This window comes from Frieseomelitta varia, unplaced genomic scaffold (assembly GCF_011392965.1).
Source record: "Frieseomelitta varia isolate USP_RPSP 00005682 unplaced genomic scaffold, Fvar_1.2 scaffold_201, whole genome shotgun sequence".
Lineage (NCBI taxonomy): Eukaryota > Metazoa > Arthropoda > Insecta > Hymenoptera > Apidae > Frieseomelitta > Frieseomelitta varia.
Genome location: NW_025109762.1, coordinates 137,728 through 157,414, shown reverse-complemented (window position 1 = coordinate 157,414; position 19,687 = coordinate 137,728). Strand labels below are relative to the sequence as shown.

At 38.8% G+C, this 19,687-nt stretch overlaps 1 protein-coding gene across 3 annotated transcripts in view; it reads right to left on the bottom strand.

Moving 5' to 3' along the window:
* The window catches only part of LOC122526887 (ubiquitin-conjugating enzyme E2 H), a 41,514-nt gene that overhangs the window by 20,400 nt on the left and 1,427 nt on the right, over positions 1 to 19,687 (bottom strand). The window contains exon 2 of one of the 3 annotated variants that reach the window (XM_043650514.1): positions 10,679 to 10,755. The exons of 1 other annotated variant lie outside the window; for it this stretch is intronic. In XM_043650514.1, the coding sequence (XP_043506449.1) occupies positions 10,679 to 10,755 (77 nt within the window). Of the gene's footprint in view, positions 1 to 10,678; positions 10,794 to 19,687 lie in introns of all 3 variants that reach the window. One more of the 3 variants, XM_043650513.1, reaches the window with a different exon arrangement.

The window sequence follows — 19,687 nt, the reverse complement described above, 5'->3', positions numbered from 1 at the left end:
CATGTAATATATTATTAAAATAATAATTAGTAATACTATTGGTATGTAATATATATTATTAAAATAATAATTACTAATACTATTAATATGTAATATATATTATTAAAATAATAATTACTAATACTATTAGTATGTAATACATTATTAAAATAATAATTACTAATATTATTAGTATGTAATATATTATTAGAATAATAACTAAAATTATTAAATGACTATTAAATATTATGTAACTGATTAATTTCGAGTGAATTAATGACAAATATATTATATTGATTTGAAAAGTTTTCTCTAAACTTATCAAATCAATATAATATTCCTGATAGATTAAAACACCGTCTTGAGTGAAATACTGTTATCGTAAACAATCGAAACTATTAAATATTACGCCAATCGAATTGGATTAATCTCGAGGAATTAATTTGCGGATCAGAATAGATAAAAATTTTCTCGAAACGTATCAAGTTAATATGATATTCTTAATAAATTAAAACAGCGTCTTGAGTGAAATATTGTTATCGTTAAATAATAAGTAACGAAACTATCAAATATTACGATTAATTTCGAGGAATTAATAATTTGCGAATCAGAATAGACAGAAGAAAAATTTTTATCTGACTACGTGTGTATGTGTGTGTATGTGTGTGAGTGAGATTGAAAGTATTGCGTTTCGTCGCGAATCCTTGCATATATATCTGATTTTCGCGACTCTGTGAGTATGAATTTGCGTGACTGCTTGCAACGAGATCGAGATACGTTTGCTAGGTGATGATCGATTTTCCACTGTTGGTAAAAGGTAAAAAAAAAAAAAAATTATATTTGCGAGCAGGGAGTTTCGAAACATCACTCCAACATCTCTCGCGCAAGGCTCAGCAGAGCTCCGACCAATGAGAAATTTGTTCATTCGCGAATTCGACGTCCAAAATTGTCATCTGCCTCTACCACGCGCGTTCGTCTAATCCGATTCGACTAACGTCGAGAGTTAACGATGCTCGTCGCCCGCAATCGTAAGATCTCGAGATTCCATTGTTACTGAACGGCAGAGGAAACTCCGAATTCTCCAGTAATTCTACAAAATTAGAAATTCCTCGCGAAACGAAACACGACGAAATGGCGAAATGGTTAAACTGGTGGGAATCTCGAGCTCGAAAATAGCAGAAGGTCACGCCATCACGTCGTAAACTCCAGTACAAATTGAGTGTTTTTCGTGGCTCGAGCGCGGCTGATAGTAGATAAATTTGTTTTCCGAAACGCGTGTGCAGCTTATTTTCCTCGGGTCCCATTCAAAGTTCAGCCAGATATCGGAGATACAATTTCGAAAGTTTCAGATAAATACACGGTGGACAGGGCGCTGTAGCTTCAGACATATTGGTTTTATCTCGCAAGATTGAAGAAAGAAGCGACATTTCTTTTTCCTTCTTCCCCTCCGGTTCGGTAAGAAGGAAGATTGGCTTTCTCGTTGATGAATACGCTCCGAGGTACAAGTCCAACTACGAAATCCACGACCACATTTGTTTTGCATCGATTGCCCAGAAGAGAGAATCTGCCCCCGGCGAACTGCAAAGAATCTACGGCGAGCTCTCCCATTTTAGAATTTATAGAAGTCGAATTGTACGGCACCGCGGTTCTGCCCGAGCGGAAATCAAAAGTCAATATGTAAAAATCACTGGCGAAAATATCTCGACCGTTCTGACTAATAAACTTGTTTTGCCAAAAAGACAAAGTGCTTTCAATCACAATTCAAAGGAGATTTTGATTAATGGAACTACATCGCTTCTTCATTTTAACCTCTTGTGCTGGAATGACATTAGAGAATATTTGGCCGAAAGTTGCAATATTTTCTCAGTTTTAAGGGGTCAGGACAGTTTGAAATTTTCAAAAAATCGATTTTTTTTTTTTTTTAAATAGTAGTTTGAAGTCTTGGAAATAAGGTACAAAAGGTCCCAGCCTTTAAAACGACTTATTTTGGGGTATAATAATAAATCCGTGGAATGTAGAATAATTGAATTTGTATCACTGTTTACAACTTTAAGCAGTATTACAAAGTGTAAATCGTGTGATTCAAATATTACTTTTGGCGAATCGAATATCAGGGGACTTGAATTCAATTTAGTTGTGAATTGTAAGAACTTTGAGCCGCGATATATAAGGAAAAAAAATAAGTAAAGGATACATATGAAAAATGACGTTCTGAAACTTTCAACGCGTTTTTCTCGAAACTAGGTTTTTAGAAACGGTCTGCAAGATATCTCGGAATCTAACCAACCGATTACTGTGGAAACTTGGTACGTATCTTTGGTGTAACATTTACTAGGGATTGGACGATCGAACATTTTTTTAATTTTTAACAATTTCGAAACATATAAACAAAAAACGTAGAAATCTTTGGCATAAATTCGATACATCAAAAACAAATAGCTGCTATTTTCCTAATTTTCACAAAAATGAAAATGTTGAATCGTCAATCCCTACAGAATATTGTTTCTTTCGTTTGAACTTTTTTTGCCTTTTTGTTGCAGCTAATCCTGTTTGGCTGGAATCATGCACACCGACAGACAATGTAAAAAACAGTTATGTAAAGGGAAAAAGTTAAATAAGAGCCCTCTTTTCTTCTCTTTTAATGTTGCTTTTTATAGTTCATAATATGTTAAAAAATAAATCACAAAAGCTCATGTCAATCAAATATGTACTTTTGTTTTACCAGCCCTCCAAAGTATTCGTAATTTTTAGGCCCGTCAAACTATGCCCCCTTAAGTACATTGAAATATAACCAAATATAAGGCAAAACAAATAATAAATTTATTAGTTCTTAGTAATTTCTATCCAGTAATATACCGACGAATTCGAAAAGAAGACGGTTTGGTCACCCGTTATGGTCCGTGAACCAGTTACTAGCGCAACAGTTTAAACTTGTGATTTTCGCAAGCCCGAGCACTTTCATATTCCCGCTTCTAGCCGTAAATTGATCGAAATGCGAATAGAAAAGAGAAATATTTTCTCGAAATTACTAGAGACGCTTCTTGTACAATCGAATCACTCGAAGGAGATTGCGAGGAAGATTGCCATTTCAATTTGAATCCTATCTTGACTGAGGAATTGAATTAAAAGAGATTCAATTCGACAGAATTTGACTCGTAATTAAAAATTTCCGTTCTACCGACTATTAAGAAAAGAGAGAGAGAGAGAAAAGATGGCGCCTCACCCAAGATTGCTGAAAGTAACTTCTGAAACGGGTACAATTTCGATTTCGATGTAAACGAACGTGACGGCTGTATTTACATGTAAATTATCGTCGGTAGTTTCTTGGCTGGTGGATTCCCCTCGACACCACTCCACTCTTTCTGTAGTTTTGGCGTCAAGCAGCCGAGGCAGGAATTCCAGAGGCGGAAGCCACAACGAACAACAACGTCCGGCTGAAGATCGTTCGAAACTAAATATCCTAAGTAGTGTACTTCGTACGTGACTTCCAGCGATTTTGTATTTCCAGCTTGGTGAAGATTGAAAGAGAATCAAGTCCAAACGAAATTGGTTGGTTCTCCTCGCCTCGTTGTGACACGGAATAAACCAACTGAAGCAGAATCTGGCAATTTGACCACGGTACCAACGTTAAGAATCTCGTTCGCCGATGGAGCTCGAAAATGCGTAGAGCAACGCGGCCGAGGACTATTAATGGAAACGGAAAGACTATCGGAGAATGCTTGTCCCTCTCTGACAAGCAACGAGTGGGAGAGGCGGGCGGTATAATTTCAGGGTCCGCGTTAAAATTAATCTTGCGCTCGAATGGAACTGATACCGCGTTGCTCGAGAAGGAGGATGCCGCGGAAAATCCCCAACAACGCACACGATTAACTCGCGTTAATGTTAGAAAGTGGACGATGCGCTACCGAATACAAATTTCTTTCGAGCAGATAAGAGATAAAATTTCTTGAGAAAACACGAGAAAGAGAGAGAAAGAAGAATGGTCCCATCTATTTTCGTAAATTCGATTAGACCGGTTGTTTGTTCGCCTTGACCCTCCAATTAATCACTCGGACATCGTACGTATCACAGAGCAAACACACAACCAAGAGACGCGTTCAGGGGAGATAATAATCTTTCTACCAAGTAAAATCATTCAAAAATCTAGTGAGAAACCCAGATGAACCCAGATTACGATAAACGAACGCTCGATGACAAACCATCGGCCTTAACCATTTGCGGACCATAACGAGTGACCGGAACCGTATACGATAATTCTTAGCTTTCTGTTCCTTTCGAACTCGTCCGATATGATATCACTGGACAGAAATGATCAAGAAGCAATAAAACCTTATCGTTTGTCTTACCTGAGTTATTTACATTTCACGTCAATTCCAGGGCAAGAGGTTAATGGATATTCAAGGAAAAATCCATGTGTAAATGGCTTGGCCGCGAAGCTTCGAAGTCGCGAGGAATACTTCGATCCGAAGCCCTTAGCTGTTGAGGGAGAGTCAGCGTAAAAATTTTAGCCACACATAACCATCGCGCTGCTGACAGTCCAGCGAACCGATTCCCATGAATATTCCTGGAGTGTCCTGGTAGAATAGTCATGCACAGTAGGGATAAAGCAACGTGATTCTCGCCGTCAGTGTCGAAGAGAATCTTGGGGCGTATATTAGAGGGCTGGCTGTTTAAAGTGGGTCACCGTGCGGAACACGGTATCTCCGTTGTTGTATCGTTGATCGCTCGTTTACAGGCATTTCCAAACGACTATACTTCGTGTGTGGTAGAACGTAGATGCTGCGCACGCCCTGCGTCCATGTCTGTATGCACGTGTGTACGTACACACATGTAGAACGGGTCAAAGAAAACTGACCAGAGGTGAAATTCGAATGAGACGAAATTGATTTTATCAAAGGTGTCTCCGTGTCACCAGTACGCATTCTTTTGCCTTTGTATGTATTTGTTCGATGTTGTTTTGGTTATTGATTTTATACTGGCGAAGAACCGGTGGTGGAAGAACAAGGTTGGTGGAAATTGTGTAAGTACGTGGTGACGGAAATGGTTCACGCCGAGATACACAGCGTCACGTTGAGAAATCGCCTTCGTAGGACGAGAAATCACCATAGGATATTTTCTCTGGTGGTAGAGAACTTGCAGGGGAGACTCTGTTCTTTATAGTTTACAATGTTATGAAAGATCTTGGCCTCGTTCGGATTTCGGAATAGCATTACATACATACGCGATAAGTTTGTCCTTTTTATTGATTTTTTTAACTTTCCTCCGTGGTTCTTAGAAAATTTTATTCCTTGTAAAATACTGTCTTGAGAGAAAGTTTATATAAAGTTCTTTATGAAAGTATAATGTTATTGAATGTCTTGTTCCAACGCCATCAGAAGTAACTTCTGTGGTATACCACTAAAAATTCTGCCCTCTATATATAATAAAATATATAAAATATAAAATATAAAATACAAAATATAAAATATAAAATAATATAAAATATAAAATATAAAATATAAAATATAGCGTTATTATTATTCCAAAGAACACACTGCCAATAAGAACAGGTCTCCTAGATGGACACGCGAAAAATTCAATTTATCTGTAAAATACGGTGCCATTGAAAAAAAGAGAGGGAGAGAAAAAATGCTAGAAGAGATACGAAACACATCAAAGAAAATTTTCTATACAATGTGTTGATAAAAAAAAAAAAAGTCAACAAGATAGGCTGTGTATTGCACGTGTAACGCAACGCTGTTAATCTTATCAGTCCTCCTACAACTACTTCTACGATCGTTTGTATTGCAACAACCTCTGCTTGACGACCTAACACGATCGTGCAATTACTGTGCAGAAGACAAGTAAAACACCAGATGCAGGCGCTTCTCGTCCAAGCAGGCCTGGAGGAAGTTGTAACCTTTTTTTCCCCTATTCAAACGGTACCGTTACCTTCTCTGGCTAGATCCTACTCAATCAGTATGCTCTTACAGGGCGATGTGAAATCCTTACGTTCGCCCCAGCGAACAAGACGAAGGAGAGGGTGAATTAATTCCAATGTAAACAGCCACGACTCATTACCGGTGCCTGCTTTTCAAAACATTTTCAACGATCAATGATCACAACTCTTGCACGTTACCAGTTAACACTACCAAAGTAGTCCAACACGACCGATTTATAATTCTCGATGGAAATTTTGATACATTTACGACAGTGTATTTTTTAAACACTCGAGCGAATTTTAATAAAATATATTAATCGAAGCTAGATGTGTTCTTGGTTATATCTTGTTAATTTTTTCTTGCACTTTAATTTCTTTGCTACAAATATTATTACACTTTAGTCGTCAGTAGTTCGAGTGTTAAAAGATTACAGGTGTTATAACGTTAGATCTCTTGTCATCGAACTTTATTTATTAACTTGAAATTAATGCTAGACTTTGGTCGTCGGTAGTTAAAGATTACACGTGTTATAACGTTAGATCTCTCGTCATCGAACTTCATTTATTAACTTGAAAATTAATGCTATGGAACTGTCGTAATGTGTAAATAAGTGACTGGAAGGTCTCTGTCGGAACGATTCTACCTAAAAGTGACAGAAAACAAGCTATCGTCCGTTCAACCGATGACAATAGCGAAAATAAATGCCAGGAAAGGACCGGCCGCGTGCTCGTAACGCGCGTTACGCAATTTCTACTCAGAGTAGAGATAAAACTATCAACGTGATACAAGCTCGAATCGAGTATCGTCGTTGCTGTTCCATCGCTTGTAATTTATTCCAGAAAATTTGCAGATACGACAGGAAGATGGAGTAATATCGCTAGTAAAACAACCGCGTTTGTCGTGCGTTTCGAAGTATCGTGAAAAGTTGAAACATCGTAAACTCGTCCGGGAGATTCGTGGATAACCAGTTTCAGAAGCAACGTCGATACAGCACCGGAGGAGGTGCTCTTTCAATGGAAAATATCGACGCACGGAGACGGCAATGCTTTACCAGCGAAGGTCCAGGCAACCTTGATTCAATAACAGAGTGCTCTTTGAGGAGCTTGCAAAGCGAGGTATTAAGGAACATCGAAGATTTACGACACTTCGATTCCTATGAGCAAACATCGAAACTGATACCGGAACGAAGTTGTGATTTATAGTAAAATCTCTTCGCCTCGGCAACACAACGCGTGTAAGACGCGTATAAAGATGCTGAATTATTGAAGTTGGCCATTGGAATTCCTAATCTGTGGATTGTACGCCGTGCAAGGGATCGTTAAATCTTTTCCACAGAACTTGTAAAGTTCCAAAGGATTCCCCCCCCCCCCCCCCCATAAATAAAGATGGCCTCCCTTTATTACGGGACACGCTACTCGTCTCTCGAGGGTACACGCAATTTAAAAGAGGCAACCTGAACCCGAGGTTGCACGATAAACCAGACAAGTTATTGGAGAAACTTTTTGGAACCAGATAACAGGCTGCACGTGAAAGATGCATGTGTCGAACGGATAGTCTCGATGCACATGACTACCTGCTAGAAGTAGAATTATGTAGAATTAGGTCTGGTAGATTGGTTAATTCTCGAAAGTGAGAACTGAACAGAATTCGTCGACGAACGTTAATCTTGAACGAATTTTGAACTATTGCAAAGTTTCCTTTCCCTATACGAAGGCCAAATCCTATAGTTTTAAATTAGTTTAATAGCAAATCTTTTACTTTGACAGTGTCTTAGATAATATTTAGTTATACAGATAGGGTAGGTCAAAAGTTTCTTCCCACCTTATTCTTTTTTTCTTAATAAAACATCAAAATATAAAGGAAAAACTATTTTTATTAATTTTAAATTAAAGTCGAGTTCAAACATAATAAAATATTATAACTATTAAATAATAAAATATAATAAAAACTATTTTTATTAATTTTAATAAAATATAATAATAAAATATTAAAAATATTATAATAATTAATTAAAAATATTAATAATAAAATATTAAAAATAATAAAATATAATAAAAACTATTTTTATTAATTTTAAATTAAAGTCGAGTTCAAACATAATAAAATATAATAAATATTAAATAACAAAAATAATAAATATTAAATAATAAAATATAATAAATATGATGAAAGAAATATATAACAAAAAAATTACGGATTTATTTTAGTAGGAAGTGATTTTTGGCCTACCCTATATAACGTATAATCTTATACGTTATATATAATATTTAGTATCTGAAGAGATGACCAACGTACGCAATCGAGAAAAAAGATTGTGTTTACAAATCAGATGAGAGTTGGATCACGGTAATGATTGTGACAAGCGAATAATGATCACGCAGTCGAGTAACCGACAAGCTCTTATCCGAATGAAATTTCCCGAATGACGAGAAATAAAAATTCCGAACCGACAATAAAAATTAATTTCATAAACGCGAGATACTTTTACGTCACGAAATTCCGAGATACCACCGACGAATCGATAGACTCAAACACCACTGATTCATTAAGTAGCATGCACTGCTCACACTTGTTTTTCTCGACTAGCCAGCTGTTCGTATTGCGTAAGTAATTTATGAACCATCGAGAGATGAAAAGAACAAAAAAAAAAAAGAAAAGAAAAGCACATTGCACCAGCCTTTCCAAGGATAAATAAAACAACCTGAATCCGAAAATGCAGCGATCAATAGGACGTTTCTCAACGTGTTTCAACTAATGCGGGCCGACTATGACTCACTACGAACTATTTTCGTTAGGAAATTTTTCCTACGGAGCTCTCTTTAAAATTTGATTCTCAATTACAGAGTTTGAACTGCATATCCGCACGTTTAAATAAACACACGTGCTTTCCCATTTGAATGAACTTTCCCTTTGAATGAATTTTTAGAAACTGACAACGAAACGAACGTTCTCTGCAAAGAGAAGATGCGACTCGACAGCTATCTCCGTCGTAAATTTCACAACTCTTCTTCGAACTGTCCATGTTCATGTAATCATGAATCTCCTCCGTGGCATTCTAATCTAATCGGCCAACAACAAAACAGGCCACCACCTGAATGAAACTCGATTGCAAGATGGTATCAGGGCCAGTGATCTTCGATTGGCAAACGTGTCGAAAGCGATGTCAAGGAACCTTGTCGGTCAAACGATAGTGCTTCTTCTTCTTTTTTCTTTTTTTCGCATGCGTGTCGGCCAGCTGGCAGGCCAAGGAAAGCGTAAATGCACACATTGTTGCATAAGTGCATCCGGTGTGCTAAGAGCAGGCGACCTTGGAATATTAAATGCTGGAAACGTACAATGAGCACGTAAACGCGACAGATTCGCGAGCCGTTCCTCCTCGAGTTATTATCGCGAATTATTCGCGCAGGGCAAGGTTACTAGGAAACGGCTAGGATGACGATAACGATGCACGAAGGGAGATTAAGTAATTTCTCTTCGACGCAACACGGCGCTGGTGATAGGAATCAACTCGTTTCGTTGTTCGTGGGATAGCGAAGGGTATCAATTTTGAAAAACATGTTTTTCGTGAAATTAATTAGAATTTGAAAAGATTGAAGTAAAGTGAAGAATCACTGTTCGAGAATTGAAATTTTTTTCTTTCTTTTCTTTTTTGGAAGTGTCACGCTTTGAAACGGGACACTCAATGGAGACGTGATGCAAATATGAAATAAATAAATACAGAGAACGATACGTAATGCAATCTGCATTTGTCTAGAATTTCCACAACAGAAAAACGTAATAACCACATTTATGAATTAAACAGATCTGCAGTTTCTTTTTTCAAATTAGAAGTAAAATGTGATAATTCTACACTTATAACGTCAGAAAACATTGACTATTTGCGTCTATCGACATATATTTTCAATATGTTAATTGAATAATATGATTAAAATGCAGCAGAAGTTTTTTATTTATTTTCTTCCTCTTTGCTCGAATTTTTTTTTTTATTTTCTTTTTTTAAATCGAAGGCTAACTCGTTTATATTAGTTCGTCAGAAACGCGTGGGGAAAAGAAGAATTTCAACTATATCAGCCTATTCAGAAATACTCTGTACTTTCTATTTCTTATTAATCTCTTTAGTCATTATCTATCTAGTCACTGATTAAAATTATCTACTATAGGGAAGAGAACGTCAGCTTTCAATCACATAGATTAAACAATAAATTTAGTACAGTACAAGTGAACAATGAATTTCATCGTAATTTCAACCCTCAACTGCCATTAGGGCAGTACCTAAGATGTTATCAAAATCAAAATCTCAATCTTCAATGAGGTTGTGAGCATCGTAATTGCAACTTGCAAAATTCATACATTCCGTTTTTTTTTTTTTCTTTTCTCCGTCAGAGAGTTGATGTATTTGTATTTGTATTTCAGTTAAGGGTCGAACATCAATACGGAGTGAATGACACTTCCACACGTTGCCCGTCTCTTAATGCTAAACACAATTAACCCTCTCGTTCTCACGGCAGTTCTGTGATCGCACATTTGAAATTATAAATTAAAATGTCGCTTCCGTTACTTGTCGCTAGCCGTAGACTTACAAATGAGGTTCACTTCATTTGTAAAACAGTCCTCATACGTCTCCGATCTTCCGATTTGTCGCGCGTAACAGATAAAAATAAACAAAACAAAACAAAAAAATAAAAAAAATTGTACGAGAATGAAAGGGTTGAGCTCAACTTACACTCTAAGATAAAGAGATAAAGTAGAATATCGTGCGAAATAAATGGAGTACTTACTTCCCCGTGGACCGTAGAATTTGACGGAAAATTCGTTTAACCCTCCTAATATTGTCACCTCATGCTTGCTTTCTATTCTGTACACATGGTTGTGAGTTAAGGATAGGTTGCGGACCTGCAAGAAAATTCTTTCGCGATACACCCGCGATCTTGGGGGCAGGGGGAAGAGGGAGATCGGGCAATCGCAACGAAAAAGCAACGCGGTGTAAAGTCGTGCATAGGTAACAACACAAGCGAGAAGAACACATCGTTGAGCAAATATTTAAACGCCGACGAGAAAACGGTGCAATGAACTGAAGGGAAATCGATGTGGAAAGAAGTGCGAACGCAGAAGCGTGTCAGAAGTCCAGGCGGTAATGTTATCTTCGTCAATCGATGAAACGCACCGAAGCTCGCGTGATTCCTGAGCCGAGTCGAGCGGATCGTAACGCTTCGGTGTTAACGTTCCTGACGCAACCGAGATTACAAATTTTCGAGAACACACACACACACACACGCACAGACACACTCGGTGGACAATGTGTCGATTTCGTTTCAAATCGTTCCGCGCAGTAACAAAGATATATATTTCCATGCACAGGAAATCGACGATCAAGTAACCTCGACACTTTCACGACACGGGCGTCTGAATTTGACGTACATACACGTCTGACTTTGGTTGTCTAAAAATATTGATAAATGAAAATGTCTACTAACGTTAAGAATTTAAATGATAATTAAAATAAATAGATTTATATGGTTATTGTTTCCCTCCGAATAGAAATTAACATTAATTTTGGCAATAATACTGCTTTGAGCAGTTGTAAAAAAACGAGCAGTCTGGAATCAGTCGTATTGTACGATTATTTGTAAAACTTCTATAACGATGGTTCTAATAAATATTTATATATTATTTGTAGAATATTTATGTTATTTATATATTATAAATAAGTAATATATTTCTTACGCGCAACTCTCATTTCAAACATCCCGCTGGAAAAACGTTAATGAAGATATGTATATGTCCAATGTAACCGAGATAAGTCACAAGCTACTTTTGCCAGTTGTTTCATAATAAGTTTATAATCTTTAAAGTGATCAAATAGATCATAAACGAAAATAAGATGCTAAGTAAAAAAATATATATTTATAAAGCCTGTTTTTTTAAATATTCAGTTTTCTCTCTTTTTTTTTCCTTTCTAAATAGTTCTTACTTTTTAATATTTTATATTTCAAGCTCCATTTAATCGACGTCGTATCTTGTCCCAGTTACGCGAGAGACCCTCTATATATTTTTAGACTATTATATCAATATCGTTTTCTTGGACATAATGAATCATATTCGAAAAAAAAAAAAAGAGATTGTATCGTAATACTCTGCACTTGAAAACGAACCAACGAAATGAAATTAAAAATTCCAACAGATTCCCTTCGCTGAGGCTACAAGATGCAACGAGGAAATCCAGTTTCGTAGTTGGTATTGACATTCGCACGTTGAGAAAGATTTCTCACGATTCTCTGTCTTCGAGTAAAGTCAGCATTCTCAAACTGAAGACGATGAAAGGCCAAAAAAAAAAAAAAAAAAATCCTATTACCCGTACTATTTCGAGGCTACATTATTATTTCAAAAATCAACCACGAAAATACAGAGAAAGAGAGAGAGACAGAGAGAGGAGGGGAGGAGAGTTTTTGGTCGCAAAGAATACAGCTTGTAATACCTTACGCGGCTTTATACACTCAACGGAACAGCTCTTTTCAAATCCACGTTCAATCTCAGCGTGGAAAAATGGCAAACGGCTGAAAGAGTCGGTCGGAAGAAGGGAAAACAAAAGTTTCCAGCCGCGTTTAATAATACAGAGCGAACGGGGCGGTTGCCTGAAATTGTCAAGCACGCCCCGTGGAATTTTAAGCTACATTTAATTTTAATCGGCGGCCCCTCTTCGTTCGTTCTGATACTCTTACGCGCGTAGACGTCGGGGAGAGAGAGAGAGAGAGAGAGAGAGAGAGAGAGAAGATCGAGCGCAGCTTCAACGTCGCGTACCAACGTCCATCGCCGTCGTGCGATTTTCACGTGAAATTAATCCCGATCCCGCGGCGAGGATAACACGCAGGAGGGATCGCAGCCGCGCTGCATCGTTAAACGAGGTCGGAAACCGAGTTCGAAAACAAGCAATGTAACCAGAACGGAGCAGAAGAACGGAACTCTAACCGCCTGCCTTTGGAGAAAGTTCACTGAACAATATTTCGCAAGGCGCACGCATTACGAGCGAAGCTGAAATGAGTACGTAAAAGGAAACCGTTGAAACGCGGGGAGGGAAAACGGCAGCCTTTTCCCATGTTTGACGAGATCGAAGAAAAATAAATAACGAGGCATTTCGTCGCGTAGAAATTTTTATAATTTCTCGTTTCAGATACAGTATGTGGAAAATTGGCCGACCTACAGCGAAAGCACCGTACTTTCGTCGAACGCTTTTATCAGCCGACGCCCCATATTTCTCCAGCCGACTGTTCTCGCCGACTGTCGACAGTTGAAAAGGAAAATCGAATTACGACGATGCGTGCCCGTGTTATTCAACGTGCGATAAACCACTTTCTTGTTTTGGCAAGTGGTTGTACGAGAGCCGAGCACTGCAGAGCTCTCACGTCTCTCCGAGACAGGGAGAGGCTAACGTGCCTTCCGTTTGTTACACGGAACACGCATCGCGGTCTAGTCGTGAGTTCTGGCCAGTATCAGTGGATTTGTTTCCCCGCTGCAATGGCGCATGTTACGCATAAACCAGAGGATATACGGCGCCACGAGCAAACGCACACGCCTCGAGCACGCAGGGAAATAAAATCCAAAACTCGGCTCGCGCCTGTTGTTACGCAATACAGCTGGTCAGCTGAAATAATTTTCTTGGTCTGGTAATTGCGAATGCGATATCTGTGGGCGATATGTGTATTACTACGCAGGAAGTCCGGGCCCCGTCTTTTCTTTCGCGTCCTATCCACCGAGGAATTTCATTGTTGCATGCTTTCGCGGGCACCAACTCGCGGAAGTTGGAACGAACGATCCTCCATTAACATACAAATTGACTGCGGTATGCATTATCGGGGCAAGAAGAGTTAATTCCACGTCCCATATAATTGTTTCGAGCGATCGTACAATCGCGTTCTATCGTGATGCCAAAACGATTGATTCGGCTGGTCAATGACGGGGTAAACCTGAATGAGCATTGTTCGACGAACTCGGTTATTATCAAAAGGTGGTTCATTATCCGTGATAAAAAGAAAAAAAAAGAAAACCAGCGCTTTTAAATACGGGAAAGGAAACTTAAATTTGTAAATTCCAAATGAATTTCAAAGGGTTTAGATCGACTCGAGGACAATGAAGAAAGAAGATCGAATTTTAAGATTCTGTATAAAATGAAGTGTTGAAATATAGCCGAGGAATGGTAAACGCTATTTCCAAACGAAATCTTCTCGACCCTGACACACAGTCGAATACATAGATACCCGGAAGGTTGTTCGAGTTTCTCGAAAATAAAATTTTATTTTCTGTTCTGCTCGCATCGACTAGAATCACGCCCCGCGTTCCCGATTCTAACTATGACAATTGGGACACCCTTTGTACATCATATGCACACAAACTATCGAATGTTTTAATGACCTCGATCCCATTGAGTGTCTACGTGCATTCTGACCCGCATACGCAAGGTCTACGACTTCAGAAAGGGACGGAAGCGATTGCTCAATCTCGAAGACCGTTACAGAGCATTTGCTTCTGGCGCGACGTTGCTGGTCGCAATGTCGACCGAATCCAACCAGCATTTCGCTAAGTAAGTAAGAACAGCCTGGCAGTCCATTTTTATCCCCCTTCCCCTCCCCACCTAATCTAACTCGCCCCATCTCTTTCACTCGGCCCGTCTTTGTTTCCACGATCCGCTATCCGTTCTCTTCATCCTCTTTTTCCACACGATCTCTCGCTCGATCCGCGCTCCGTTCAATGGAGCGACTGCTAAACTTCCCCCGGTTATACGCACGCGAAAACTACACGCGACCACCAAGTGTGTGTGTATCGAAATACACCGCACGTGCAAATCAACATTCGATTTTATCGGTCTCTGCGTGTACGAGCGATTGAAGGCGGTTACATGTACATTCGGCGGTTCGTTTTGAAAGGCTCGATTGACGCGCTTACGCCCTTGGCTGTATCTTATTTTTGGAAGACGCGTCTCTGGGTAGGCTGCTTATCGTTCGATAAGTTCTGAAGACGAGATACGGTCACCAAGCGGAGTAACACTTTGCTGGCGCATGTGCGTCCGATCGAAAATATATCTGCGAGGCGGCAAACGTAACCTTACATCGCCAATTACTTCTCATTTTCTCTGTTACACTCGTTCGACTTTGCAATTTCAATTTGCTTTTCTCTTTTCTTTCCTTTGCTTGCTCGCCACCTCGCCATCGTTTTCTACTCCAAATCCCCTGTGGTTCGTTTATATAATTTCAATCTTATTTAAGGTACAGATTTAAAGGAAAAAAAAGGGGGGGGGGAAGTGAATACGCACGATTTCTTTGTTTCTACGTTGTTTGTTCAATAGCCTTGTCTTCAAGTGCAGAAAAAATTTGAGATATATGGTCGAGATACAATATAGGTTAATACGAATAACACGAAGGTAAAACCCATCAAGCGTTGTGAGAATCGCGTCGTGTATACACGGTAGATAATTATAGCGTGTTTTTTTAACAGACAATAAAAACTAGAACGATAAGAGCATCGAACGTTAAACGGCAAAACACGTCATAAAATATATTCGGCGCGACACCATGACGGCAAGTTGAAAAGTCACACGGATAGCGAAAAAGTCTATATAATCCTGACCGTAAACAAGGTCAACTATTGGATGCGAGATGAACTCGTACTCCGTTCCTCGCTTTATTCACAATTGGCAGCGCCCCGAAATTCGATCGGATGCTAAATGCACTTTCCGTAACAAACATAGTAATCCGACAAACCGTGGAGATTTGCAAGTAAAAGTTGTTTAAACATCAAGGAAGAATGGCCCCTCGCCAACGCGTTCAACGATCCAATAAACTTGCTTCGATCACGCTTAAATCGAAACTCGAATCAACCTGGATTAAAAAAAAAAGAGAGAGAGAGAGAGGGAGAGAAGGATCGAAGAATTCAACACACAAACGAAATATTGGAGAATTTCCAAGTGTTATCAAAAGACTATACCCTGCATTTTTTTTTATTTTTTTTTATTTTAAGGAATCAATATCGAACCGTCTGTATTTCGAGACGCTCCTCCCCTTTATGCATTTGTAAATCAAATTTTTTTCATTTGGAGCCGAATCGATTCGCCGAGCGAAATTATCACAGATATCGATTGACTCGGATCTCTAGTATCCAGCGAACGATAATTGAAGCTTCCAACAACGAATACAGAAAGAGGAGCAGGGGAACACCCTATTATCCTACTCGTTCCACTTCTTCCTACGATCGAGCCCTCGGCTTGAGGACACACACACACACACACACGCGCGCGCGCGCGCGCGCGTATCGGAGCCATCGAAACGCATCGATACACGCGTCGCCAGGTAAAATTGCATCACGCAGATAACGGCCCTGGCGTACCTTCTCACGTGTGCTCGCGTGCCTCCAAACCCATTACGGCTGGAACCATTAACCGTCCATACCGAGAAGCTTGTTAATTACCGGTGTAATTGATTAGCTTGATTTCAGTGGACGGACAAGGAATCTTCCGAGAGGTCCATCGAGTATCGTCGATCCATAATTGAATCACTTCCGGAACCGCATCTGCGTGTATCTCACCTGTGTACCGCACCGTTAGAGGACCGGACTAATGGAAATTAGTCTGAATATATATATATACATACAGTTTCCGCGAACGCAATTTACCGCAACTATATTCGTAACCGGCGGAACGCCGTGACGTCTGGCCTCGAAAACGGAATTTACCTTGGTGATCTTTTACATCCTTTGCCCGGCACACAGTATCATTTGCCCCGGCAAGGGGAACGGATCGTGGTCGGTACGAACGACTGTTGATTCGGTCGGAATAACGCGAATTACCAGACGATACAACCGTCGAACTCAAGATTCGCACTCCGTGGGACTGCGATCAGGCGTGGGATTGCTTGCGTTATTGGTGATTAGAATCGACTGTGCAAACGTACTGAATTTTTTATATTGTTCGATTTGTCTAAACGTCGTCTGTCGCAATGTCACTGTAGTAGACGGTGGTGCTTTGAGAGAATTGGTATTTAACGCTCACGTTACGTCGTAACACACGCGGGAAAATCAAACACTACGACAGAATCTGATTTCGGTCATTCAAAATTGGAACTACGTTGGTACCAATTGATTTTTCAAGACTGCGTGACAATACCTCAGACGTTGAAAACGTCAGCATCTTCGTAAATATGTAAAGATGATGTGAAAATGACGAAGAAATGGACAGACATCGAAAATTGTCAATCAATCGTCTCCTCGTTCATTAAGGGGAGAAATTCAAAGGAGGAAAGATCGGATGATAAAAACAATGTTATAACAGTCGGAGGCATATATAAGTATGCGGTTGCAATTCTAGAAGAGGAAGTAAACCTTGTCGTTCGTGTCATGTGGGCGTCCAAGGTGAGCCTCCGCGATCATACGATGAACGTTCTAATAGATACGTTTTACAACTTTGAACAGTGTTTTTTAAATGCGCCTGGATTTATGTCAACAACACTATACGTCACACTGTTGCGGGGAATGTATGATTTTTTTTTAATCTACAAAAGTGATAAAGAAATATTTAAATAAAGTATCGAATACAACGCTGTATTGTACTGTACTCAAACGTTTTAATTCTAATATAATCGGTAAAGCTTTCGTTAAAACTGTACCATTCGTATTTCTTTATGAAAGACGAATTCAAGCAATTAATAGACACACGGATGTGTGCATTGCAAATTAACGTGATAACGAAACATTCTTTCGTTTTAAACATTAATTTACTTTGATCGCTTTACCAGCGTTTCGCGTTTCCCTAATAAAATCTTGAAAAATGAATTCCTACATTTCTACTCTTCGCGTTCGTGGAATACAAATGCATAGAAACTCGCACGATAAAAGAGACTCGAGTAAAGAGCAAAGTATGTGCAAATACCTTCGAGTTATTTCGATCAAAAATTCCATTCCACTACGAGAGCCAACTTTAACTGTTCTGTTTCACACTTTATAAAAAAAAAAAGACAAAAAATTTCATGGAAATTTAATTGAAAAGCCAAAATACTGAGCTGAAACCAGTTTACTAAAAGCTAACAATGCCATTAACTTCTCTAAGAAACAAACGTTGACCCGTTAAAAATTAATTTACGAAAACCGGAGTACTCGAATTCAAAGTTATTTAAAAAGAAAAAGATTGCTAGAAGTTAACTCGCCAGATTCCAATTCCAAAGCAAGTTTTATCAAAGTCTAAATTACTAAAACGAACAGTTTCAAATTCAAAGTGTCAAACGACGAAGGGAGGACAAATTTGGATAATACAAGTCGTACAGATTAAGACGAGAGAGTCGAAGATTTGTATACCAATTCAATTTTCAATTTATTTCGGCGCGAACGTTTCCTTTCCTTTAAAGATTCTATACTTTCTTATTGAATCGAATCCAGCTGATAAAAAAATAACGGAATCAGAACCATAGGATTATTTATCACGACCTCGCTTCTACTGCAGATTCTATAGTAGCGCATAGGCAGCTTTCGTTATTAAAATGGGAATATTTATCTAACTTTATCTATCTACCGAACCACGGAATAAATTCAGTGAATTTGAAAAAGCGAGAATTTAAACTTCCCATCACGCCGAGGCAAACTTGCATCGATTTCTTTTAGCTTCGCTTGGAATCCTCCAGTGTTTTCATCATCGTGCAAACAAACAGTTTGCTCTCGTAAGTGAATAAATAGATAACTTTCTACTGCTTTTTTTTATTTCCTTTCGGTAGGTTATAAAAATAGTAACAAATTGACACGATGTGACCAAAACGCATAGATAAGAATTTGAAAATAATAAATATGACACGACAACTATACGAAATGAATGAAAATAATGATGTACCGAGTAACACGCGTTCAAAGACGTCTGCCTCCTCTCAAAAATGGAACGTTGGAATAACAGAACATGTACAAGACGATGAAAGAAAGGATTTCGAGAAAATTTGAAAGACTCACGCGATTTCTATCGAAGAAGGAACGAACGAACACATCCAATTCACTTTGTCCGCTGAAGCGCTTGCAAATTTAATGTAAGCTTCAACAAAGACTGATCGATGTTACGAGGCACGAATGAACTCGGTATAGAGAGAGAGACTATCATCGTTCTAGAAAAACTGACTGGCAATTCGTACATGAACGTCTGCACAGAAATGATAAGCGAAACACGACGTTACGTTACGTTACGTTACACAAAAATCAATTTCTTACAAATCGAAAAAACAAGTCAAATGTAAAACGTCCATATGTATTTCTGAATCTCATTTGTTTTTCTTCTTCCATCTCTCCCCCTATTAATTATTCGCGTTAACGTCACGCCAACGACCAAGAGTTGGAAATGACAAATTCTCATTTTTCCTAATATTGAAACAATCGATTAGAAACGATGGGAAACGTCGCTTCTTCGCGTTTCTACGCGAAGGTGCACCTTTGTTCTCGGCTCAAAGAGCTTGCTACTTTAGACAAAGAGCTTAGACGCACATTATTATTAGTCATTATTGTTACGCAGCACACCGAAAATAGAAAATTTACCGTTCTGTGAAAAAGGAACAATCACGAGGTTGTTGTAATTGCATCATTTTCTATCATTTATCCCTCCCCCTCTCCCGTTTCAATTCTGCATCGATATTGTTTATCGTTTTCTTAACGTTAATCGAAATGTAACACTTCGCGTTATTCCGTCGAACTATTCGGTTAAGGTTGAAACACGATGATGACGTCTCAATTATCGTTGTATCGCACTTCACTCCACTTCGAACCAACATTACGCATAT